At 38.0% G+C, this 26,798-nt stretch overlaps 1 protein-coding gene across 1 annotated transcript in view; it reads right to left on the bottom strand.

Moving 5' to 3' along the window:
- Window positions 1-24,154, bottom strand: part of CHR5 (chromatin remodeling 5) — a 58,411-nt gene extending 34,257 nt beyond the window's left edge. The window contains 9 exon segments of the mRNA XM_089136424.1: window positions 1,883-1,934; window positions 2,428-2,531; window positions 2,635-2,694; window positions 8,870-8,953; window positions 10,232-10,456; window positions 16,799-17,239; window positions 21,817-21,884; window positions 22,094-22,885; window positions 23,794-24,154. Of these exon segments, the coding sequence (XP_088992550.1) occupies window positions 1,883-1,934; window positions 2,428-2,531; window positions 2,635-2,694; window positions 8,870-8,953; window positions 10,232-10,456; window positions 16,799-17,239; window positions 21,817-21,884; window positions 22,094-22,805 (1,746 nt within the window). The 5' untranslated portion in view covers window positions 22,806-22,885; window positions 23,794-24,154.
- Window positions 24,155-26,798: the final 2,644 nt, after the last annotated feature.

The raw sequence follows: 26,798 nt of genomic DNA, 5'->3' as shown, positions 1-26,798 counted from the left end.
TTTCCTGGGATGTAGAGGTAGGACTAAGCTCTTTGGATCTAGACTCTATAACCCTCTATTTCTACCTTCCTCTTGCAGATTCAAGGGAAGGAACACAATGTTTTCCCCCATGCCCAAAATTTACAAGTACTTTCCAGCCGATGGATTGTTACGTCATTATCATAAAGCCACGGTCTATCCAAAATTACATCAGTAACTCTCATGGCAACTATATCACACTAGACCTCTTCAGCATAGGAATGTAGCTTAATAGGAACTAAGCATCTAAACTTTACCTCTACAATTTCATGATTGAGGAGCCCAACTGCATAATGGTTCGGATGGCCTTGTAACTTGGCTTTCTGTGCTGTTGCTTCAGAGAAACATTAGTGCTGCAACCATTGTCAATGATGCCAGATGGCTCTAACCAAAGGTCTACCAGCCCTGTAAACACGTATGGAAAAGGCTTCCCTTTCTCCAATCTTCATCTTCAACTTCAGACACAAGAATCATGGAAAGAAAGTTCATTGACAGACCATACACAAAGTAACCTTCAATATTGGGAATGTCTGCTAAATTCTTCCATCACCCCGGCAACTGCTGGTCCATCTATGATGGTTCTAGGGTTTGTTGGAACTGCAGCTCTAATCCTAATTGGATTCCCTTGCAAATAATCTCAACCATCCAAATAAATATTTAAAGATCTAATGAAATCTCCTTCAAAATAGATTCCCCCCTAAGACTCAAATACTAAAGGAACTCTTCTTGTGGAGGAAAAAAACACCTAATTATCCAGAAGGAATCTTAATTTTAAATTAGATTCCAATCGGGACTCTCTAAATTTGATCAAGTATTTTGACCCCCCAAAAACTCAATATCTAACCCTAGAAGACTCCGATCCAAAAAACTAAAGATAAATCCATGACCCTTGGATCAAGGGGGTTCAAACCATACCCTTCTTGAGCCCCGGAAAGCTGGAAAATGACCAAAATACCCCTAGGGCATTCCGCCAGCTTTGGATTGGGTCCTTTGGATCTGGGTTTTGGGCCCAATTAGGGGGGTTCAATCTGGTTCACATCTAAAATAAAGATGTATGTTTCTAGCCACAGAATTCAACCCATCCAAATCTGACCATTAAAACCTGCTTAGAATGTTTATCAAATCTTCTTCTATCCCTAAGTGGATTTGATTTAAATTTCAGATCCATCCACCACACCAATTTTCAGAAATTACCCTTTTACCGTTCAGTCCTAATTCTAGGACAAATCCAACCTAATTCCCAAATTCGAGCTTGGTTAAAACTGCCCCTTGTAGCACTCTTTGAATCTATGGCTATATCACATCTTCTTTATAACAAATCATCATATCCGTAGTCCAAAAGATCAAAACACACTAGTATAAGAACTTCAACAAATAGGTCTCACTTTCAGCTAATAAGTCTGGAAATGCACCCAAGAGTCCTAAATATTAAGGGTCAATGTCGGCATCAGTATCAGATGCATATTTAGAGCTCAAGATTAATATATAAGGTAATGCTCCCTCCATCCAACAAAAGCCTTCCCCTTTGAAAGCCAACACTCAAGGGTCAGTAGATGTTCACCAAATTGGGTCAAATGCAATAGGCAATACCGTAACTTCATAATCATAGATCAAAATGGGAAAAAAAAATTGAACAAAAAATTGGAAGCAAGCATAATATCTTGGATAGCATAATCACTCTCAAAAAAAAAAACCTACTAGGCCATCTGATTTAACGCATAAGTAAATGTTTTATGGATGTATAGACCCTTTTTAAATCCTGCTAATGCGGAAGCCTTGTGCACTGGGTACAACCTTTATAGTGTGCAAACTGCAATGCAAACCCAGCAGGCACAGAACCAAATACAAGAAATAACTTTCTTACCTTATACTCATCAATTGCATCTTGGGCAAACGCAATATCTACATCTTTTTCCCTGCAGCGATACACCAATTAACATCAAATGAGCCAGAATATTCATAATGCACAAATTCCACACAACTATTAAGTACTGAAAAAAGAAAATGATTTGGATAAGCAAACAAATAGGATCTAAGACACTATAAAAATCTAAAAAAAAGGCATAATACTGTTCAGAGACGGAGAGGAATGAAAAATATATAAATAAAAAGTTAAACTAAAAAGACCATCTAGGATAAACCTCACCCAAGTCTAGAAACCAATTTGAAAATCTTTTTGGGAAGATAGAACCCAACAAAAAAAGAGAAGGGTAGAAGAAGAAGAAGTTGATCACTATAGGGAAGAGACGAGGTACAATCATCAGGTGATAGGTTGCACTTACGTAAGACATAACAAATATATAGGTATACAATCTACATGGACAAATAGAACAAATAAAATAGACAAAGAAAGTTGAGTCTATAGAAGAGAAATAGCACCAGCTAGCAAGCAATTTCTGTATTACTTACCAAGTTGCTTCAGCATAAGAAAGTCCTTGCCACTTAACAAGGTATTCCGGTGTAACATCATCTGACCCACCTTTACTAATTCTATCAGAAAATATTCTTTCTACCTGGCAACTTGCAGTTTATAAGAAACCAAAAACTTAAATAAGAGAGGAGAAAGAAAATAGATAAAAACTAGTAAAACAAAACAAAACTGTAGGAGAGCTGAACCTGACTGTGCTGCTTAATAAGATCCAACTCCATCTCCTTGTTCACATCATGAACCTCAACCTGATAAAAAGAACTCTAGACTAAGTCCACCAAATATATGAAGATCAATCCATGTATGGGCATTAAAAAACCTGAAGACTTGTAGGTTATGAACAGTTGCTTTGACCATGCATTTCTATACAATAATCACCAATGGAATCAGAAAAAATTTTAGAGAACAACGAGGGGATGTGGTAGGGAAAACAAAGATATTAAAAAGATGCCATGCAGCTCTGCTACACAACATTCTAAGTTGCAAGACAAATGAAACATTGGACGAAGCAAACAAGGAGATAGATGGTAGATGACTTCTTTGCTTGATCCAGGACAGGGACTAAGTTGCAAGACACATTTAACAGTGAGATGCAACAAACGAGGAGATAGATGATAGACTACTTCGTTTGATCCGGGTCGTGGCCTAAGAATCCATCAACTATAGTTTGAGAACTTGCAAAAATCTCATAAGATATCTCTCTATTGTGAAAGGGCAACATGAGATGAAGGGCAAGACTCACAAGCATAGGCGAGACGAGATGGAGATCAAGAGCAAAGAGTTAGGTATATCTCACCATATCTCACCCTAGATCTTGCTAGAACTCTCAATTTTTGCATTTTTTTGTGGATTTAGGCTGGATTTTCACTTGCAACTACTCTTAGCATGTCTACGACATCGAAGGAAGATCAATCATTCTCTATTTGTCTTATGAACTTATGATTTAATGACTTATATAGAACTTCTAATGGTTGTATAATTTTATTATTCTATTCTTGAAAATTGAGAGTGTGATACTCATATGGGTGGAATTTTGATAACATTTAGGTTACTTGATGCATTTGATACACTTGGTTTTCATTTATATGCCTTAAAGGTTCCATATTACAACATTCCAATTTCACACTATGGGTAGACTTAGAAATCATATATAGGGTTGTTTTTTGACAAATTCAGGGGTCACCAATGTGTTCAAAAGCAAGGTTTAAAGTATCGATATCATATCGGTTAGGTGATTTTAAGAGACATATCATCTTGTATCGAGTATTGTATCGTTCGACTTATTTTAGTACAATTCAATAGAGAGACATAGCAAAATGTATCGTATCGGTTGTGTCAAATATAGATACGTATCGGTTAGTATTGTACGGTATCATGGGTACTTTAAACCTTGTTCAAAAAGCCTTAAATAGGCTAAATACCAAGTTTCAACCCAATTGGGACCCTAAAACCCACCGAGATGGTCCACCGAGTTGACGCCAAAAAATTGTATATCTCGACCGAGATCTCGGTTTTTCAAGGTGGCGAGATCTCTCGAGAGAGTGAGATCTTCTACCATGCTCACAAGTAGTAAATCTCAATCCAAGATTTCAGTCAAGTCAAGATCTCGACCCGAGATTTTGGTTCCACCAAGGTTTTGACCAACCAACCACTAAATTATTGATACATCTCGCTCACATCGACGAAAAATCACAAAACTCAAGCGAGATGTGATCTTCGCCTATATGTACTTCTCGTTCTTCAAATCTTCTACTTCGGTTCAAAATTTTGCCAAAATCTTGGTTGGAACACCTCCTCCACATGATCAACACCATTCCTACTCCATCTACTGCAAGGATTGAAGACTTTTTCAAGCAAAATTTCAATAAGTAATTTATGAAACTAGTTTGAAGTTTGAACATTGATATATTCATTATATAGTGTATGGTGCATACACAAGGCCGACTCTAGGAGCACCTTCCGTGTAGCAATTTCAAACTAAGCCCCTCATTACTCGGGTGTACAAACATAAGGATAGGCAAAGGAAGACAGCAGCATTTGCAGCAGGTGCAGGGGAGAACACAACATCACTCGCTACAGGGGCAGGGGAGAGGACAGATGGAAACTCCTTATTGGACAGCAACCACCATTTTGCTGTGGGCAGAGAAGTAGAAATGACAGTCCAGGTGACAGAAGAAGAGTGGATAGGAGAGTAAGAGTTTGTTACGAAGGTTGGGGGTATGTAAGGACAGAGAGGGGAAGAATGAAGGGGAGGAGGAATAGAGAGGAGCAAGCAGAGCTTGCGGGAAGAGGGAAACTTCTCAGGCAGGGTAATGGGTCTGTGATGTTATCTTTTACAGGTTTAGTTTGTTTAATTTCTTATTCCAAGAACTGAATATCAGTGGATAGAATCAGAGTTGTATCTATTCATGTTGATTATCAGAGTTATGCAATGAAATGAATGTTATCTTGTTGTTGTTGTTCTACTGTTCTGCATTTGTGGATATGAGTCGTTGTTGTTCCTATTTCTGTTTGGGGAAGCTAAGACCAACTCCGAGAGGGTCTTATCAATGTGCAACACACATGAACACTTAAATAGACTTTATAATGAGACCAAAGGTTCAAAATCTCGGTTTCAAGGCCAGATGCCAGTTTTGGCAAGCCTCAGAATCAAGATATGGCCAAAATATCGACAAGAGGAGCAGAAACCAGGGGACTTTCCCTGGAAATTTAGACCCCTCGTTTCGGCCCTATTTTGATTGTTTATTGACCTGGGGTTTTGCATACACCTTATTTAAATCCTTATAAGCACAATGAATAAAATATCAATGAAAAGTACTACAAATTATGAGAAATATAATTTGTTCCAACAAATACAAAGAGTGGTAAATTGTAATCTATGTACTTTTAAGTGTTTAATACAATCAACATTCCATGATAAACAACTTGGTAACCCCAAACTAAATAAGCAAAAAGAAACTCTTTCCAAGGATCTCCACTTAATTCCATGATGAGTTCCTTGGTAGATCTTCAATAAAAAATAAATTAAGTTCCTTGGTAGATCCACGCTACATGCCTATACCACTGCATCTGTCTGAGCCCATCCTCTGAATGCAACATGCACATCCTATGACATGGTGTGGATCCAGCTGTTTTGGTAGTCCATAACTGCCCATCTATATTCTATAGGTCTCATCGTCAACATGAGAGAGATATCCCAACCTAGGGAACGTGTCAACAAAACTATAAGAGGATGATGGATGAATTGAGTGTGATGGGCATCCAAAGATGGAGTCCACAAAAGATGGTCATGATCCTGATCCATCCCCATATCCATGTGCAAACATATTAGCAGCAAATTAAACAACCCCCCCCCCCCCCCCCCCAAAAAAAAAAACTAGGACTACTTAAAACAGTTCAACAACATGGATTAAACAGATTAAGCCGCTAAACTAAACATATATTGATTTCAAAAAGAACTAACATGTATCGCTGGTTTAATTATAAAAATTCAAGATATGGGGAAAAACACGCATACCTTTCTTCAAATGAGCTTCAATCTACCTTAATCCAGAAAATGGGAGAAAGAATCACAAAGGAGTGGAGGGATTTGGGTCAAAGTAGAGGTTTGAATTCAAAAAACATTTTGGAAGCTCGAGAGGGTCAAAATTACCGTGGCAATCAAGATGAAATCATGAAACTCGTAGATCTTAGTAGAAACATGAGAACATAAGACAGTGAATGGACCAAAATGGCCGAAAGACTCAAAACAAGTTGGTTTTTGTCGAGAATAACTGAAACACAAGACTTTTCAATTTCCCATCAAGTTCCATCTCGATTTTTTTCAATAACCAAAATAGAATCTTGTCAAACTACTTGAGCCGTGAATGGGGCAAGCAAATTCAAATACAACTGTTACAGGGGGTGGGATTTCTAACATTTAGTAAATACTCTATTGTATAATGAGGATGAGGCAGGTTCTCTTGGCAATTTTAACCAAAAAGTAAAATTCATCAAATACTCCTTTTTTCCCCAAGAACCTCTCCTTCAATCTGATATCAGCTACCTAAGCAATTGAAAGAAAAGTTTGTTGGCTGAATCTGACATAAGTTGTATGCTTCAATGTAAACCCCAAGTAGACAAAGTTCAGGTAAATGAGACTCTTGGGTGATCATTTCAGCCTTCTGGCTTTGGAATGTGAACATAAGCTTCTTCTAATGACATCCCATCACAGCCTGCCATGGCAGCCGATATGTTAGTGACACACACCAATAATTTAATTTCTTTTTTCCAAACCTTAACTTATCAATGTAGCAAGGCAACACAGTATTCCAAGGGCCTAGCTGCTTTGCCTGAGTGATCTATCCGTTTTTCGATCTTATTCCCGTTATATGATTGATAAAATAAAAGCGCATTTTTTTCTTTTCATACCAAAAAAATATTGACCTTCTAAACATTATTGAGAACAAAACCTCATGTTCTCTGTCTAATATGACAAAGGATTACATGAGTGTAGGATATTTATCTAAAAAAAATAATAATAATAATAATATATATATATATATAAAGGAACTGCATTTATCATATTCCGCAGCGATTGAGTAGATAAATCTGTTCATCTCTTACAAATTTGACTACTCAAATAATTTTATTTTTCCATGAGACCCTTCTGCATTACATAAAGTACGACACCAACTTAAAAATAACCTAAATTGAAGGAATTTCTGCTCCTGGCAAACCTTCTTTGGTGTGGGGAAACAATACCATCCTGACTGAAAATATATTTTAAAGTATCAAAAACAAAAGAATATTTTATCGTACACCTGGCTTTTTATAATGTTTTACCGTATTAAGATTCGCAGAAACTTTAGACTTGAGAAAACCACACACTACTAGAAAGTTGAAATTTCCACCTACCAACCAAAATTCATCTTTTGTTATTCTTGGTGGTTGGCTTCTTTTCCCTCTTGGAAATGATTCTTTTAAGTTTTAACTAATTGTACTGGATTCAAACAACAGGGTAATTGCTTATCTACGAATAATATCATAAGTGAAAACATTAGGGGCAGGCCTTGGCACAATGGTTGGTGGACCACAGTCGTAGCCTGGGGTCAAGGCATTGAAACAGCCTCCCAGCAAAATTGCGGGGATAAGGCTGCGTAGGAAAACTGTCCCCACCAGACTCCACTAGTCCAAAAGCCTCCAGAGCCGAGTTTGCCATTTTATCTTAAGTGAAAACATTACAAGATTCAAAACCAACACAAATAATGCAAGGTTCTCATTACGATAAGCAACCAACTGCCCAGCCATCAGAAAACACCAGGAAGCCAAGTCATCACCTAGATAACTATGATTAGTATACCAGAAGTATCACATTGTATTGCACTCTGTCTGTCGATATGATCGATACTTGCTGATACATGATATTTTCCCATAAAAGAAAAAGAATATGTTTCTCATTGAATCATATTGATAACTTGCAATAACAATAATTATCAGTGAATACAATACAGTGCAACACTTCAAACCATGGAAAGAACTGCCTAGTCAGACAAAATAAAGCTAGAACCTAGGATAAATCGAGAAACTCAAACACCACATATTCAGTCATCAACTTACTTGTTTGGGTGATCACTTCAGATGGAATAGTTTATCAGAGTAATCGAAACTAAAGATTACAAGAATTTCCTTTTTAAGTTAACTTCACTACTCTTCATTACCCTTTAGTTGCAACCAGATGGATCTTTCACATGAAACAAATGAACCATATCTACAGTATGGTTTCACTGCAAACCTCTACATGATAACATGACTGATCATCCACAGAAGGCAGCCAACCTTTTCCATTTTTCCCTGTTTGCTTTATTCACTCAACTCTCATGTTCTACATTAAGTCAATATGCAGGCTGGTTACTGGCTTTTGCTGTCTTATTTCTCTGGTTTTGGCCCCATCAACAGCAGGCTTCATATGCTGCCAACATCAGCTATTCATTCATTTTACCCCTATTTCCAATTAATTCAGCATTAATGGAAATAAGGGAAGAGAAAAAATAAAAACTTTAGAAGCCTAAGCAGCTTATAGTTTAAAAGCAAAACCAAAATAAGATAAGCAGCTCCCTTAAACAAAAACATTTCATCAGAAAACAGAACCAAAGGAAACCAGCAGTTCCAGCATCGTGTGTCCCATAAAGAGTACATGATACTGTTGAGTGTTGACAGATAACTCTCATGTAAAAAACAGTTTCAAATATTTTAGTATAGTAAGAACAAACCATAAAAGTTGAAATAGTCAAGTCTGGTAGTAGAACAAGCATTAACAATTGATCCCGAAAACTAAAGACTCATGTGGACAGAGCATTTTGATGTGTTAAAACTGGAAGCTCATTCAGATCTCAGTTCGACAACCTAAAGAAAATAGCCAAGGAAAGCAAACGGAAATATTACCTCTTCACGGGACATACTGTTTCTGTACTTCCTTTCCTCCACCACTCTTTTAGTGTAATTTAGAACCTTCTTGAAACCACTCAGCTGGTAACCAAAAAACAAATGGACAACAACAATGAAAACTACAATTTTTAATACAAAAGAAGAAAATGGGTGTGCATGCAGAGAAACACGAACATGGAGTCAAGGAACAGAAGGGGGAGAGAAATAGTTATAATATTCAGGCATAATAAAGCATTATTAAACCAGGTAATACATGGAGGTGGTGAGGAAGGTCAATCAGCAGGTTCAAAGCTTAAGGATTTGAATTGGTGGTGGCAAATCAAACAGCACCACCCACTATCAAATTAATAATACCACATACGGGGCATAAAGAATAAGTCCAATCCCAGTGTTAATTACCTAATCCCTAAAAGTACATTGCCATAAAACACGTAGAATTAGCAGATAACTTTCTCCATCACGCTTACCTTAGGATGTCAAGTTATCCTCTGAGGTGGACTTTTCAGAACAGTACCAATCTAGACTAAAACAATTATCTAGTAACGCTAAATCATGATCATACAGGCATACTCCGACTAATAAAAAGTGGGAGCAATTTTCAGAAAATTACCAATATAAAAATAATTGTTTAGCAGTGCTAAATCACCCAAAATTAGCAATCTAAAATAATTGTTTAGCAGTGCTAGATCAATGATAACATGGGCATACTCTGGCTAATGAAAAAATGGGAAAGGACATGTTAGAACTACAGAAAAGTCAGAATTGCAAGACTGAGGCTTACTGTGGCAGTTATTGAACAGAACCCCATCCCCAAAAAAAATCATGAAGAGAGAAATTAATGAAACACTCATTCTTATCAACAGATTATCTTAAAGATCTTATCAACAGATTGTCCTAGAGATCTTATCAACAGATTATCCTAGAGATCTTATCAACAGATTATCTTAAAGATGATTATAAGAAGGGCTGGCTTCATGCATAGAGCATACCACAAATGAAATTGGGAAGACCAAATTTCTCTTTATATAATATATTAAATACAAATCTACCACGATCTTTTGATAGAAGAATAAATTAAAATTATTTGATTGAAACTCAGAATTATTTTCATTTTCTTTTTCCATTTCATCAAGTAGTGGATGACTGATGGCTCTAGCCCCTTGCAGTTTGTGCCATTCATTAGATTCTTTCATAGTTGTGATGCAAGTTGACTAAGAGTGTTGGCGAGGGCATAAAGGATCTAAAGTGACTACATCTTGTCAAATTAATTTTTTGTCATTAAAGCCAGGATTCAGTGAGACAGTAACTCAGTAAAAACTTGAGATACTATACATGCAAGCCACAAAATAGAAAACTCACATTCTGGAGATCAGCTAATGTTTTCCACTGGCAATGCAGATATGACTGGCCTTTCCATTTTATCAGGAATTCCATTTGATTCCAATCTGGCTCAGAGTCTAACACATGGTTTAACAAAGCAGGTTGTGTCGATATATTGTTCCTTGAAGCTTCTTCAGCTGTGCCCTCTGGCTGATGCCATAGTGCCTTCTCAATTGAATCTCCATCGTCTTCTTCAAAGTCCTCCTGGGAAACATAATATTGTGAAAAACAAGACAAAGTATTTCACTTATAATATCCAAAGGAATTATGTAAGACACAACAAGTCAGCCTTCAGTAAATGGATCCATGCTGTCCAATCTGCTCTATTCAAGGTTATACTTTGCACCAGGCCTAAGCTCTGCATACCTTTCCTCTACTTATTTTCATTTTATGCCTGCCCCTAGCTCTTTTAGTTCTTTTAATCTGAAAAGTAAACTACTTCACAAAGGACCATCTGAAGCCATTGTAAGATAAGAAAACGAGTTTCACCACATGGCTATTTTTTAATTTATCCTTCCCAGTTTTGCCACAAATAGTTACATCAGAGAAACAATCAAAAGAAACGAGTTCATCAGGAGACAGCAAAGGAGATGGCAGATAAAAAAATCTGATGAAAGTTTTGTTAAAGCTATACTTGTTAAAATCTATAAGATAAGACCACCAGAGAGGCAGAGATACAGCCTCTCCAATCCCAACATAGTTAGACCTGTTAACTGACAATCTCATGTAACACCATGGTGGGCTGTCAAAACCCCAAAGGAGTAGGTTCAGAAACTCATTTGAAAACCAGGATCGCAGTGAAGGGGAGAAGAACAGACGCAGAAGAAATTTAACAAGTAACAATTAACAACTTAATGGGTTGAAGTCTGGACGGTAGAATAACTGCTCAAAAATATATTTGAAATCAAACAGTTAGATCTGGAGTTATGGACTAATCCCATTAGCGACAAAACTCCAGGCAATCATAAAATAAAAATTGTGGGCGTACTTAGAACAGTATCCTATTAACAAATACAAAAGCAGATTCCAGCAACTAGAACGTGAAGAACTGAAAATCAAAACCAGCACTACCAACCTGAATAGAAGAAAGGGTAATTTTGGAAGGCTATGGGAACCTTCAAAGGGGTAGGAATTTGGTATAAAGGATCCACGGATATGTGGGAAGGGTTCAAAACTCCTATGGGATGAGAAGGAAATAGTTGAAGGGCTGGTTCAGGTTCTAGGAAAGGATAGGGAAACTCTCCAAGACTCTCTTTTCTTGTTCTTTTCCTTTTCTTTTTTTCCCTTTTGTTTCTTCTCATTTTCTTTCTTCTTCTCATTCTTCCTTTTCTATATTTCCTCTTTTTTGTTCTTTTCTCCCTGCTGTTCTCTTTTCTCTGTTGTTCTGGCAGAAGCAGGGGACCAACAGAGGGGGAAATGAGGGAATCAACTAGAGGGGAGTCTCGCAGGGGACAAAGAGGGGATTCCTAGCCTGAACAGAGAGGGAGAAGGGTTCTAGAGGGGCTGCGAAGGCCAGAGGTTGGAGTTCCTGGGCTGCACAGGAGCAGGGGAAGAAAAGGGAGCTCTGTGAAGGGGGGAAAAGGGGGTGGACTAACCTGGAGAGTTGATTTAAAATTCTGCAGATTGAAGTTGAGATCCCTGGCCGAAAACAATGCTCGAAGGCTGGAAATTAGAACTGAACTTTGTAAAACCAGAATGCAATCACTTAGATAACCGCAGGGTCCCCCTCAAAGGAACCCTGTCACCTTCTTGGCTGTAAATTCTCAGATTTCTTTATTCATTCATAACTGAAAAATTCTGTGTGAGGCTTGAGTTTATAGCCTTTACAATCTTTGAAACAAAAGCAAACTCTACTCCTAACGGACTTTAACTTAGGTTCCTTGTCCCCAATTAACTCTATCAAGACAAGAAACCAACTAAAATGCTTTAATTGCGACTCTTAAAGCAGATTAGAATCCCAATCTAAAACAAACTACCAAAATAAGAAGGTACAAAAAAAGCCCCAGGACAGATTTTAATCAAAAGCAAAATTCCCAAAAGATAGGAACCCTTTTTACAAAAGAGTCGTATCTTATCAACAACCTAACTAATGGAACCCAACTCAAACACAACCCAAGTAAAAAAAAAATAGACTAGAACTCTTCAAAAATTCTGGAATTTAGACTCCAGCAGTCAACTAGGGTCCAAAATACCCTTGGAATACGGTACGGCCAGCATGCTTGGGTGGGCCTTGGGCCCATTTTATGGATCGACCAAGGGGGCCTCTGTGTTCACATCACAAATATAAATGTAATTGCCCAGTTGAGACATGAGTTGATCAATAGAAATTTTCTTTAGAGTATTCCGCAGCCTCTTGAGAGCTGTTTAGCTTCCCATCCCCTCCATCAAAATTCTCCAGTCTCCCCTAAGCTGCCAAGTAAGATCTCCATTTAAGACTCTCCACACTTGCAGATATCTCTAGCAAATTCAAGGAACTTCAACTATGCAAGTTGCTGCACTTCTAACACCAACAAGTGAAATCAACCTCCAACCACCAATCCAATTTCTAACCTTCTAAATCCAAATTCCCAACCTTTCACCCTCTGATTTTTGTTTCCCTACACCATCAATCAGTCAAAGACAAAATTAACAATTAAAACATCCCCATATCATGTTCGAATAACCCTCTCCATCCCCCAACTCTGATCCAAATTTGATCCAATTCTGTCCAGCAAAATCCCTAAACTTCCAAAACCATCCCTAACATACTAAATCATAAAACCTAAATTACTTCTAACCCAGCCATCCAAGCTTCACCATATTTTGATCACATACTCCCATATTCTCTATTAAAATTATTCTAGTTTAGTTGCAATCTGACAAGCCAAAATTCTAGAATTTCATCTTTTCACTATTCAAAAACCAGGAGAAATTTGGCACCAAATTCAGCATTCATAACTTATCACAAAACCCCAAACCTCCACTGATGATCTCCCTAACACTTACTGGTCATAACCCTACAATCAAACCCCAACTTTTACCTAACCCTAGCTTTCAAATGGACCCACAGCTGTTTCGATCTAGCACCAGTTCAACCCAATCCTGGTAATTCGCTTCTGGCTGGCTTCCTACCAATCTGGAACTACAATCACTAAGGTATAAAACCAAACAAACACTTTGTGTTTTCTGAGCAATCCAAAAGTTCGATTGTGTTAATTGGGGTCTCCAGAAAGTCAAAACCAACTTCTTAAACCACTGACATTCGATGGTTTGATGAACCATTTTAGTTTGACCAAAGTAAAAACCTACTTCTACATCATGCAGTATCCATTCCCTCCCCATTCAAGAACAAGTGAAGACCAAGCACGGTATTTTATGTCAGTGTTATATCGCCGAAACTTGGCGATATATCGCCGTGTCGGAGTAGCAATCGAAACAAAATGTACAAGATGTCGCCGGAAAATCACTGGAAATTGGTTATTTTTCATTGAACCGGAGAAATGTCGACGAAATCAAAGCTTTTGTCGCCGGCGGCATGAGTACAACCACTGCTGGTGCGTTCTACCGCCGGAAGAGAGGAAGAAACTAACTGAATACAAGCCGCAGCTCTTCCATTTTTTGACGAACTGAATATTCCAGTCTTCTCTCCATTCGCCAAGAACAAAGTCTCTGGTTCTCTCCACACAATCCCAAAATTCAAAACCCTCTTTGCTCTCTCTCTCTCTCTCTCCAACTCTTCTCCACCACCACCGCAAGCCTGCAACTCTTTTCCCGCATGGCCTCACTCTGCGATCTCTCTCTCGGTCTCTCTCTCGGTTTGCGATCTCTTCTCTCCCTCGGTCCGAGATCTCTCTCTCTCTCGATCTACGACCGTAACCCCAAAATCGTTGTTGCTCATTGTTGGCCATAGCAGCTGAGTGTTGAGCCTCCTTTCTTGGCTGCTATCTCTGATCTCTTAGTCTACTCTCGCGGTTCACCCCACTAAATGTCGGCGAAAGGTCGCCGACTTTTCGGGTTTTGGTGGTGTCGCCGGCCACCGACACAAAGCAACACCAACCGATACTTCGGACCTTGAGACCAAGTAGAGGACCAAGGGACCCACCTAGGTTTGCTGTCCAGCCCCTAGGATTGCTGCCCAAGTGTTTTATTTCCAGTTTCAATTGCTTTCTTTGAGTCTACTCAAATAAGGGGCAGAATTGTAAATTTTTCCCATGTGAAGGGTATATTTGGATGTAACTTTTATTAGAAGTTTGTGTTTAGTTAGGAGTTTTAAATCAGTCCTTGTAAAGGTCAGACTATAAGACCTAGTAGTTGTTGAGTTCTAGTAGTATTGGGCAGGAAATCCAAATCCAAGTAGGAAACCCAGCCGTTGGAATGTATAAATAAACCACTCCACTCAATGGGGAGAGGCAGGTCCGATCATTAAGTAATAAAGCTTCCCACTCGAGCACTTAAGTTTGTGTTTTAGTATTGAATCATTGAATCAGTCAATTAGTTTTAAGGATTCAAGTGTAGCAGGTCTGATTCTGTAAATAAGTTTGAAGAATCAACCCTTGGAAGGTTCTCGGTGAAGTTTAGCTCAGATCCTTGACAAGTCAACAGCCTTCGGCCACCATCAAGCTGTGTTCCCCCTTCATCCAGGCTCCATTTAAGGTCGAAACCAGATATTACTGGAAGCCCTATCAACATCCTCTACCACATCTACTTCCATTTTCTTGAGTTTTCGCACTTTTTAGAGACCCAAAATTCAAGGTCAGATCTATGACAATTTAACCATTAAATGTCCCTTAGGAACCTCATCCTCCCAACCCTAGTGAACTTCTCCCAATTTCAGCCCCATTGGACCAGCCAAACCCTAGATCTACCCATCCTTGTTATTATCACTCTATTTTCCCTCCAAAATCAAGAAACCCAATATCTCCTAAACTACCCATCCAAAATTATTGAACTTGAATAGATTATTCTAATCTAAGGATCAAAACATAAATTCTTTTCAAGTTTAAACCCATTCCTCTAAGTTTTCATCCCATGTCAAATCTACCCCATATCAAGGAATTTATCAACCTCCCATGGGATGGGTTAAACCGTTAAAGCATCCTTCATACCCTAAATATTCTTCTACATTTATCCATCTATATCCCATCAAACCAACTGAACCCCAAGCAGGAACTAAAATGCAATTTGTAGGAACCAAATGAGAAACAACCTCCCATACACCCCAACCAAACTCCTAGTTTTGGGCCAGTCTAACCCTAGAGATCCTTGAAGCTGCAGCAATATTTGATCAATGCAGCATCACCACATCTGAAATAACAAAAAGCCAGAATAGATGAAGATCCACACAAAAACACATACAAAAGCCAAAATTTGGTGTCCATTTGATTAGAACGGTAATTTCTCTCTCTCAAAACCCAAAATAACAAGAAATATATACTCAAGCAGCCATGTTGTTCCTTGCCTCCAGAAAGGGGGTCCCTTGTCTAATGGCACCTCAGTGCTTCAACAAGAAATCACCATCTGTTGTAGGCTTTCATCAATTGACCTTCTCCTAGATTTGCATAAATAGTAATGATTCAAACACATTAGTAACTTCCTTCATGTCCTTGGCTCTATTGTCAGACTTTGAAAAAAAATTGCATAGCAATAAATATCATTGAATCATTTACATGTGAGCAACCATAATACATAAACTCCTACAGTTGCACAGAGGTTTCTCTGGATTCCGAGTCCCACCCCCCCCCCTTTTTTTAGTCCTCATTAGCAAAGTTCCAACCAAATCAGCCTACATATACAGATAAAGACACGAGCCTGACTAGCCAACCTGTACAACTCCAAATACTTTTTTGCTGAAAGGAATTAAAGCACATACAACCAACAGAAAAGTAGTTTTAATTTTAGAAAAGGCATTTTTCATTGATCTACTTTACTGTTTTCTCAAGCAAGAGCTAGCGATTTTGGTCTCAACATTTAATTACAGATACAATTAACCAACTTTTATGCGTACTACCACAAAACATTCCCAGCAGTCCAAGAAAAAACTCAGCTACTCATTATCGGTTTAACCTTCAACCCATGAACATAACATGTTCCAGTTCTTCCAAGTAACATAGTAAAAGACTAACAAACAAGTGTTAAGCAAAACATTCCCAGAAGGATATTTCAAATAACTATTAGCATCAACCAAGTAAAATGTCAAATTTTATATTGAACAGATGAGTAGAATCATAAAAAAATAAAATTCCACAAATCAATTCCTACTTGCAGTCTTTAGAGTTTGCATTTACCCTCTACCAATTGTAACAATTATTCTTCTCTCTGAATCAACAGTAAGATGAAAAATCTAATTCTGCAATACGAATTTGAGACTCTGAATTTGTTTCTTTTACACAGATATTTTATTTCTCAAGCCAAAAGAAATCATTTGAGGAATCTCCTTTAATCCCAGACTTGTTTGCATAATTCATCAAGCTTCCAGAACAAATTACTTCATACGAGAAAATTGTAGTAGTAAAAAAACTGCATCTAAGTTAACCAAAGACAGAAGATATTATGGTAAACAGTCCACACCTTCTGGTTCTTCTTAACCTTTCCTTCCTCAACTTCTTCACTTTCTTCACTCTCAACATATGACACCTTCCGCACCGTCCTGCTTGAAGTGCGAATTTCATTATTTTGAAAAGCAGTATTTGTAGATGTGGTAGATCGACCAACTTTGTTCTTACGGAGATGCACCCCTCTCTTTGTTCTACTTTTGAAGTCTGAGTCGCTGTCATTCTCAGAGTCCTTTGCTGATGATTCTTCCTCATCAGAATATCTCCTCCCTTTCCTCTGTCGATTATGTGCAGAGAACTTGTATTCTCTAGTAGATGTTAAACTAGATCTAACTTTACCACGTGTTCGGCGCTGGGGCTTCCCCATGTAATCATCATCTTCATCTGAGATATCGAGGTCATCTCCATCATCTTCTTCTTCATTAGAATCATAGCTGTCCCAATCTTGATCCTGCTTCTGTTTAAAAGGGAAAAAGAAGGGAAAGCCCAAATTAGTCTGCCTGCATTCAAGTTGCATCATGCGACTCCAAAACAGGGTTTATAGCCAAAGGCAGATTACTTCACTACCCATTCCCCAAAAAAAACAATGGCTTCATTAGATAATATCCAAAATAAATTTTCAACAACCACTTCCAGATTAGGTCTTTATACATGGGGTAGATCAACCCGCCAACTTAAGAAATCAAACATAATATAGATAGTGTAATAATATTGGAATGTTAATTAGATGGGAGGCCAGTAAAAATAAATAAATAAATCATTCAAGCTCTTGATGGCTAATGCAGGACAAATTTGCTATTTCCCTTGGAATCAACCTAATAAGTGCTGGGCCTTTGTTTCATAAGTTTATCCACAAATAGGCCTACCCCATGGACATAGGAATAAGTAGCAAGCCGGGGTACAAAAATAGGTTAATATTAAGCTTTATAGGTTGAAACACTGCATTTCAGGTTGAATTTAAGTCAATTATGTTTTGGTTCATTGTATGTGATGCAATCCATAGTTATCAAGCCAGTGAGGCAATCATCGTGTTTCAGGGTCTCCCTAAGCATCTTGGTCATAGGGCAACCATAAGGCATCACCATGGCAAAACAAAGCATTCTAGTGTTCTGATAAGATTAGCCATTTATTTGGCACAAATAGCATTTTTTTTTTTTTTTGGTATGAGCACAGATAGCATATTAAACACTATATAAATCAACCCACATTCTACATGAATATTAAAGAATCATACACATGCAAGATAGCCATTAAAAAACAAATAAACAAACTATGTTTATCATACTATTAGCAATATATAGCATACAAATATATTCATCTCTAACATATTTGACAGGTCAGACAATTTTCCTTTGCACGAGATTTCATTGTGTCATACAAAGTACAAAATCAAATATGCAACAAACACAAGATGAATTGAAACTTATTTATATTGAAAGGAGTTACATGCTGGTCAAACCTTGTTTGTGTAGGTGAATGCTGTCAATATTTCTCCAAATGAAAATAACTTTTTAGACATCAAAAAAATGAACAATTCACTGCACTTGTGGTTTGAAGCAATGGTTTACCATAGCTAGATTTAAGAAAATATTTAGCCCCAGCTCCTAATTAGAGCATCTTCAGACTTGATGCGAGGCCCTTAAAAGCCCAGCTGAAGCCCCTATGCTTGCTTCCTGACAGCACCTCAGGTCATTATTGCTTGTCAATACTTAGTTTTTTTTTCTTTTCCAGTGTTGGTAATTCTGGGACACTTTACTAGTTCAGTTTTTCAGTGCAAGTAATTTCAGGGGCAGTTTAGTGATTCTGCCCAGCCATAAGGACAGTCTAGTCCTCATTCTCGTTTCTAAGTCCTTAAACAGCCTTTCAATTCAATAAAATTGCACATGAATTGGGTCTGTCATCCTTGTGAACATGGTTATCAAAGCGTCCGCCTAGGCGCGCCTAAGCGGCCGCCTAGGCGGCAAAGCGGTTTTTGAACCGCTTAAATTGTGACCACTTAACTAACGGGCCGATTTCTTGCCTTTTTTTGCTTATCCATTACCGGTTTGCCGTCTTTTGCGCCTTATTGCCGCCTAGATGCTAAAGCAGCCGCTTTTTTTTACATTTTGTAATTTGTGCATTTTTTTTTTTAATCATAATTTATCCTACAATGCCGTATATAAATTTAAATATGTGAGCCATTTTGGAATTGAGGCCCAAATTGCCTATCGGCAACAGAATGTGAAGCATGAGCCATATTCAATGATTACTGATATAGTACATACTACTTTTCTTTCATTTTTAGTTTTCACATTGATTATTGATATAGTACATGCTACATAATTATTGTTATGAATCTTATGATGCTTGATGAGATAAAGCTATGTTTTTATTCTTTTTTTGGATAATTTTTCATAACTATGATTCTTGAATGTTTTTTTATTTTTATTTTTATGAATGTGATTGTTGAATGTTTGTTTAGTACTTTAGTTTATTTTAAAAAATATTTGTATTAAAAAGTAGTTATATTAAAAATATTGACTAAACCGCTTTGGTCGCTTTATTGCCGCCTAAGCGCCGCTTAGTCGCCTAATCGCCAAGACGGAGCCCCAATCGCTTTGGTCGCTTTGCCGCTTTAATAACCATGCTTGTGAAGGTCGATTATAACACCTAAGTAGTTTACGATAATAAATCCTGGTAATAACTTAACTGTAAGTCATAATTCCACTAAGCCTACATTAGTTTTAACATAATTAGGAACACCTGCCACCCGCAACCAAAAAAAGATGACTGAAGGAGGCTAAACTTCAGATCATACAATCTTCACTCTCGGCTATTGAGTGTTTAGTGTTCGTTGCTGCAACTATTGGTTTGGTCAATTTTGGTCACGAAGGTTCAAAATTGAGAAAATCCCATGGTTCTAGCCTTCTAGGTAAGTAAGGTAACAACAAACCAAGATCCTTGCTGTGGTTTCATTGACAGCCTATAAACTCCATTCAATTCAATCCCAAGCTTCACAAGACTCCCCCTGTTCAAGTATCTGGCAGCCAATACCTCATTCCCCTTTCCTATCACCTTTTATTTATGTTCTTGAATTTTAAGTCCGGAAGGAACCAAAATTCAATGTCAGGTTTACACCAAATTAACCGTCAGATTTGTCCCAAACTCTAATCATCATTCCTACACACCATTGCCTACCTTCAAACCAAGTTGCAGCCTATTCTCATCATGCTAGCCCTAAAAACCAGCCGCTTCTCGAACTTTTGTACTCCAAAAAGCATTGAAAACAAGAACACCTAAATTTTCTGGTAGCCATCTAAGTTTCAGCTGTTCTGACACTTACGGCCCCTAGATCCCAAGCTCCATAATTTCACCCCATATATGTACTCCAAATTGAATAGGAACAACTATGAGCCAGTTTTGCTCTTAAACATAACCAGCTAGCAGGGGGTCTGATTAAGGGTTTGTCGAAGGTAGTATGAGGTTGTAACTTGTATCAAGTGGGAAAGTATACTGTGTAAATGGTTTGCATTTGAGAAGGTTCTAACAGTCAAATTGGGGTAGATTTGTGAGCTAGAAATTAGGATTTATCGGGGGAAATGAAAATTCACAATATAAGTAAATAAGGTTTGAGATTAGAAGATTAGAAGATTAGAAGAGAACTGGGGTTGGGGATGACTCAACTAACTATTGTCGAAGATCTTGAACAGCCAGCTTGAATGATAGAAGATGTTCTTGGGGGACCCCGTATGCATTGCTCAACAGTACCAAACTCTTATGAAAAAGTCATGGTATTTAATCAAATCATCTCTAACTGATGAGTGATGAATTATATATATATATATATATATATATATATATATATATATATATATATATATATATATAGCCCATCTACAATTCCTAATTTGACTCATAAAAGGAATCTTAATAACTTTAAGAACTCAATAATGCCAAAAATTAATAATAGAATAAAACAGAGTCCTATATAGCCATTATCTAACTCAAACATTTTCTTTAACTACTAATTCCATGTATTAGCATTACCCCCACCTAATGGGCTTATAAAATAGGCCCCTTAATTAACCCAAGAATGAAAAGCCAAATGTCTATAGAAACAACCAATAGGCCAAAACAAAGTATTCTTCTAAGACCAAAGCATTCCAAAACCATATTGACCCATTCAGAAATTCTTGACTGCATCAATATCACCCCATCTCAAATCTTTAATTAAAAAGTCCTGCTGTTATAATATTTATTGTTCCATGTTTGAAACCTCACCCCCATCCCATTAACCTCAACCCATTTGAACCCCTACCAAACCATCCAAGATCCTATTTGAGATCTAACCATTTTTCATCCCATACATCCAAACAGAAATGTTCAACCAACCCTTTATTGAATCAATTTGAGTTGCTTCTAATCAACATCTTGGAAGAACTGGCTCCTAGTTGATAATCTATCAATCTAGGACTACAATAACTGATGCAACACATATGAAGAAAAGGTCAGGAATGTCATCCAATTCCAGCAGAAAGCATTCAGGTTTGACTCTATTTCATGTATAGCTATAACTAACCTTCTAGTGGACTTCAGAACATTTTTCAATTTTTAATTATTTTAATTAGTTTATCCCCAGTACTTCCAATATTAAATTCAAATAAATGGGCAATTGGTCAAATTACATGATAAAGTCACCAGTAGGTAATTGGCATCATCACCATGGATTCATCTTTCGGTCAATTATAATAAAGTGACATAAGAGAGGGGCAATAGAAAAAGTAATAGAACTAAAATCAATAATAACAAAAAGCTAGCATAGCTTATATGGAATAACAAAAAGACAGTTCCTCTGACAATAGGATATCATCCTTATGGAGTTACGGTACAGTTGCAAACTCAAGTAGCTAAATTTCAAGCCCTAGTATCAGAATATGCAACATAATTTTGAAATCTTACAACATTAAATGCATCAATGAAACTGAACAACTCAATGACAAACTCATTTATTGAATGCTACCAACTCAGTGCAGCAACATAAGCTCCCAACACAACCTTATTCCTTGAATGGCTGCTTGTGCCGCCAAAATCCGGCTCAAAATCTGCATCATCAGGATCATCCTCTGCAGACAATAAAATAAAAGGTTAATGCATGTTACCACCAAGAGGAGTTAAAAAGGAGGGGCAATTTTCTTTTTATTTGGTAATATTTGATAGCATCAACACAATTCAGGTAACAAACAAATGAAGCTTCTGCCAACCCTCTCCTGCAACCCCCCCCCAAATATATGTGTGTGTGTGTGTGTGTGTACATATTAAAAATAATAAATACCATCTTCCTCATCTTCATCTTCATCTTCATCTTCAAAATCAAAGTCATCCTCCTCATTTCCATCAACATTTTCAGCCTTTGAACCCCTGGACAAATTATTTCTGACAGGAGCAGGTCTAGATTGCACCTTTGAACTTGAAGCACTAGATCTATTCAGTTCTCTATGACGCAATGTATCACTTTGTTCTTCTCCATCCTGCTCATAATAATCATCAGATAACATCTCATCTGCAGGAACATCCATCTGACCCCTTTGACCTTCTTCCACTTCTTTCTGTGCATCAAAATCTCCTGACTCCAATCTATATTCCTTGTCATCTGAAGAATTCCCCTCATATCCCTCATCACTTTTATGATCAGAATCCATCGATCCTTTCCGAGGAGACATAGGCTGGCAGTCCATCCAAAAAGAAGAACCCCATTTTCCAATTGCACCTGCTCTCCTTCCAGAAGGCTGAGTATTCAATGACTGCCTCCCAGTGCTGTTTTCACCAGCTGTCTCACTTGGTAGAACACTGGTATCATCTCGTTCACCCTCACTATCAAACTGTTCATCCGTCTTCAGTTCAGCATCCTTGTCATCTGAACTTGGATCAACGTCTTCATTACCTACTGTTCTATTAACAACTCTCTCACCAGCACGATCTTGACATTTCTCATCCAAGACGCCATGTGCATCTGTTCCATTGGAATAGTTTCTAAAAAAGGCCATTTTTCCTTTACATAGAATTTCTGTGATTCTACTAATTTACTTCACTCTTGGTAAAAGGATACAGGTCTCTGCCGCAAAACCTATAAAAAGAAAGGAGGGAAAAGTTTCAAACCATCAGTACATGCAGTGAGAAACTTCAGGAGGTTAATATTTATTACATTTTGCCCTTGTGGACATCAGGCACCTGTAAAATGACTTCTAAACAATCTGGCTAACAGTAAAACATGGTATGAGAAATTAAGGTGGCAAAAAGGAAGGGCTTTTTTCTTTTCCCCTTTTTTTTCATTTTTCCACTGAACTCAATAATAGAAAGTATAGTTCAAATCTAAACTGAAGTAACGAAAATTAAAATTATAAATCATAATCTTCCAGTCCAAGTCATAAGATATGAAAACACACTGTGAAATTCTGTCAAACAATCACTACCAAAAACTAAGAGGAGGTCAGTAATGCAAATTCCAAAAGTGAATTCTGGACAAAGCTGGTGTAGGAACTAATACAAAGTACTGAAATTCATGTGAACTAATAATTCTGGTCGGTGAGGAGCTGATTATATCAAAAATTAATCCAATACAGTAACGCATAGCAGGAAAGAGCATGTAAGACAGTTCAAACTGATATATAAAAGCAAGTAGCATTCCAAAGCACAGAAGCAGACAAATTTCCACACTCTCTCCACCGATATCCAATTTGAAAACGAAATAGTTTCAAATCAAAGCAAATCCGATCCAAATTGGATAGCCACTCAATGCTGTTGAATAACCGAAACAAAATAATCGACTAGTACGAACTATTGCGGATCGGCTATCGAGCAAACGAAACCAATGAAAATTGACAGCCAAAACCCTACCAAACTTCGATTAACAAATCTCAGAGTGTAAAGAAACCCTAATTAGACAATCAGAACCTTCGAATCGCCAAAAAACTTGACTGAAATTGTCACAATAAGCAGAAACAGAGCAACCAATGAAGCATCGGATATAATTACCTCGAAGAGACACAATAACCAGATGAAAACAATCAAAGCGGCGTGTGCAGGTTAATAATCTCGCACACAACCAAAGACGCTACAAACGTCGGAAAACTGACTCGCCGACGGTGAAAAAAATGAATAAAATATCTTTTTTGCTTTGGTTTTCAGTTTCGGACTTTGGAATGATTTTGAGAGATTAGTACAATGATGTCTGCTCATCTACGGCGGAAGGTGAAGAAAAAAACCGACGAGAAACGGAATCGACGGTGAGGTTCGAATTGCCGGACGACGATTTTCATACGAATTTAACGAAGAGAACACCAGAAGGTCTCACACAGAAGAAGAAAGAGGGGGTTATCAATCAAATGAGAAAAAAATAAGATTGCAGAAGGTTAATTTCACTTCTATTTTTCCTTTTCCTTTTTTTTTTTTTTTTTTTTTTTTTTGCCCTTTTTGGAGATACGTGTTTATTGAGGCTCTCTATTTTCTCTCTCTAGATCCCATTCGCTATCGGCACGTGAGAGAGTTAACTAGGAGAAAAGACAAATGGGATTCTGCCACGTGCTCTTTACTATTCGAAGTTTTTTCTTTACCCAAACAAAAGAGTTTTCAATTTTATATTTTTTTTATGTAAGAAGCTTAATTCGAAGGGTTTTTTTTGGTAACCAAGAAGCTAATACTGTTTGATGCCTCGTTAATGTTGAAAAGGCTTTTAATGAAGGTTAGTTTCTTGGACTTCAAATTACTGAGATACCTCGACCGAAAAAGTGAATTACTGAAATACCTTTGTAATTTGTAATTGAGGTTCCAACACGTTGGCACTGTAGATTGATACAATATGACCGTGTATATCAGTGACACTAGTAAAAATCCTCTCAACCCAGCTGTCTCTTCACCCATTCATTTTACATTGCATGAATATGGGATCTACATTGTCTTGCCATAGATCTTGCCATAGATCATGTGGGTGTCCATCCCATACTCGTATGAATGTGGATGAATGAATGAAAGAGCAGGTTGGATAGAGGGGATCTGAATTCCAATGGGACCTGTCACCGTAGAATCTAATAGGGCAAAATCATATGTAATTGGAGGATCTTGATCACAGGTTGATTGATATGTGTATATATATATATTGAAAAAAAAAATTTCTTTTTGTTACAATTGATGTTTGCCTAACTGAACTATGAATGCATATATTTCCTTTGAGACTCTATGTAATTAACTAGATATTGTTAAGAGTTCAAATGTAAACATAACAAAACTTTGGACCGTATACATATGTTCATGAGTCAAACAATCAAACTGTCAAACAGTTCTTGAAAATGTTTAGTTTAGCATTTTTGTTTTAATGGTTATAAACAAGTTGACAATGAGAGGAACCGTCACGCGCCTAGTTGAATGTCCATAATGTGGGCCCCACCAAGCCTGTGAATATATATATGACCAGAATTGGGGGAGGTGTGTGTGGAGTCACATGGGAAAGTGAAACCACACCCTCATGGCCGCTTTTTATGTGATACAAGGAAAATTGCACCGAACCCATTAAACCGGGTTCACACCTTTAGTTTTGATTGGACAACGATCGGAGGTACCTTAACCTAATCTAAAACGATCGAGAGGGCGCCACACTTGTATTACTAGTCACGAACGACCTCCCGAATCCCGGAGGTAGGCAAAGCTAACTTGTAGGAAGCAACTATCGTCAAGGCAAAGAGGGAATCGTGCTAAGATCAATAACTACCAAAGCACCCCGAATATATAGGGTAAAACCCTATGATCGGACGACCACCTAAAGAGATTGAGAATTCACCCAATGGTCGAGAATTGGAGTTAAAATCTATATAAACCGGTGATCTACTCACTCTAGAGGTATCTCGAATCATTTTCCTACTATTTTCATTCAAGTTTATGCTCTGCAATTAGCCGAGCCTTTTGTGATTAGTTCAAAGAATCGACTTAAGCTTCGGAGGTGGCCTCCCGACCTCAATGGTCGGGACACGTCTAACTATTTTGCAGGCCATCGTTAGGAGATTCAAAGGCTTAACAATTTCTCGGACGCATCATTTGGCGCTGTCTATGAGAAACGCTTCAAGAAGTCATGGTAATTAGATCGGTAGTGGCTGCGGCGGCTCGGCGAATAGCAAACATTCGGACTCCTGGAGGGAATAATCCGTTGGATATTCCTAAAGGGGCCAACCCCGAGAAGTTCGTGGAGATGGAGGAGTAGATGGTAACGAACGGGAAAACCATTCCGAATCCTCTTCAACAGCAAATGGATCAAATGCGAGTTCAATTCCTAGAGATGCGGGAGATGCTCTACACATTGGTCGTGCAAGTTGTTGCTCCTTAGGCTCCTAATCAAGTGGAGGCTAAAAGACGTGCGGGAGAAGCGGATGAGTGAGTACCTCTCATTCGAGCGCTTTCCATCGAAAGGGATAGACAACTAGCCGTAGGCCAAAATTTTGGCGGGAATGCTTAGAGAGATGCTCGGAGGCGAGCCCAAGGATTGAGAACTAGAGAGCTACCCGGGAGGGATTGTAACATCCAGCCAAAACCTAGCCCGGACACCCTATTTATTTTGGGATAAAGAAAGATTGGTTCAATGTTAGACCTTACAAGTTGGACTTTAATTTCAATATTATTATCTTTGAAAACCTTAGGAAGCCATGCCGCACCTTTCCCTTAGGGTAGACCTGTCTTGTCTGGCCTTATCCTAACCTTGACCCGGCCCGGGACCTGTTATGTTTGTAGGTCCGAAAACCCAAAGTGGGGGGGGGGATGAGACTTGTGGACCCTTTTGGTTGTTGATTTGGTGTCGGAACCCAAGCCCTTGGACATTGACAATGATGCCCCTCACTTGAGAGCATTGTCGGTGTTAGTTTTGAATCTGCGCACCAAAGAGGGGTGAATTAGTTGAAATACCAAATGAACTCCTGTGCTCAATCCGAATATATTTCCTGAAACTAGACTTCTTGATGGACTTGTAGGAGAAAACCCCACTCAATTTGACCCCATAT

Source organism: Hakea prostrata, chromosome 10, assembly GCF_041222555.1.
Source record: "Hakea prostrata isolate BN-2017 chromosome 10, UWA_Hpros_2, whole genome shotgun sequence".
Lineage (NCBI taxonomy): Eukaryota > Viridiplantae > Streptophyta > Magnoliopsida > Proteales > Proteaceae > Hakea > Hakea prostrata.
This window is presented reverse-complemented; position numbering and strand designations above follow the sequence as displayed.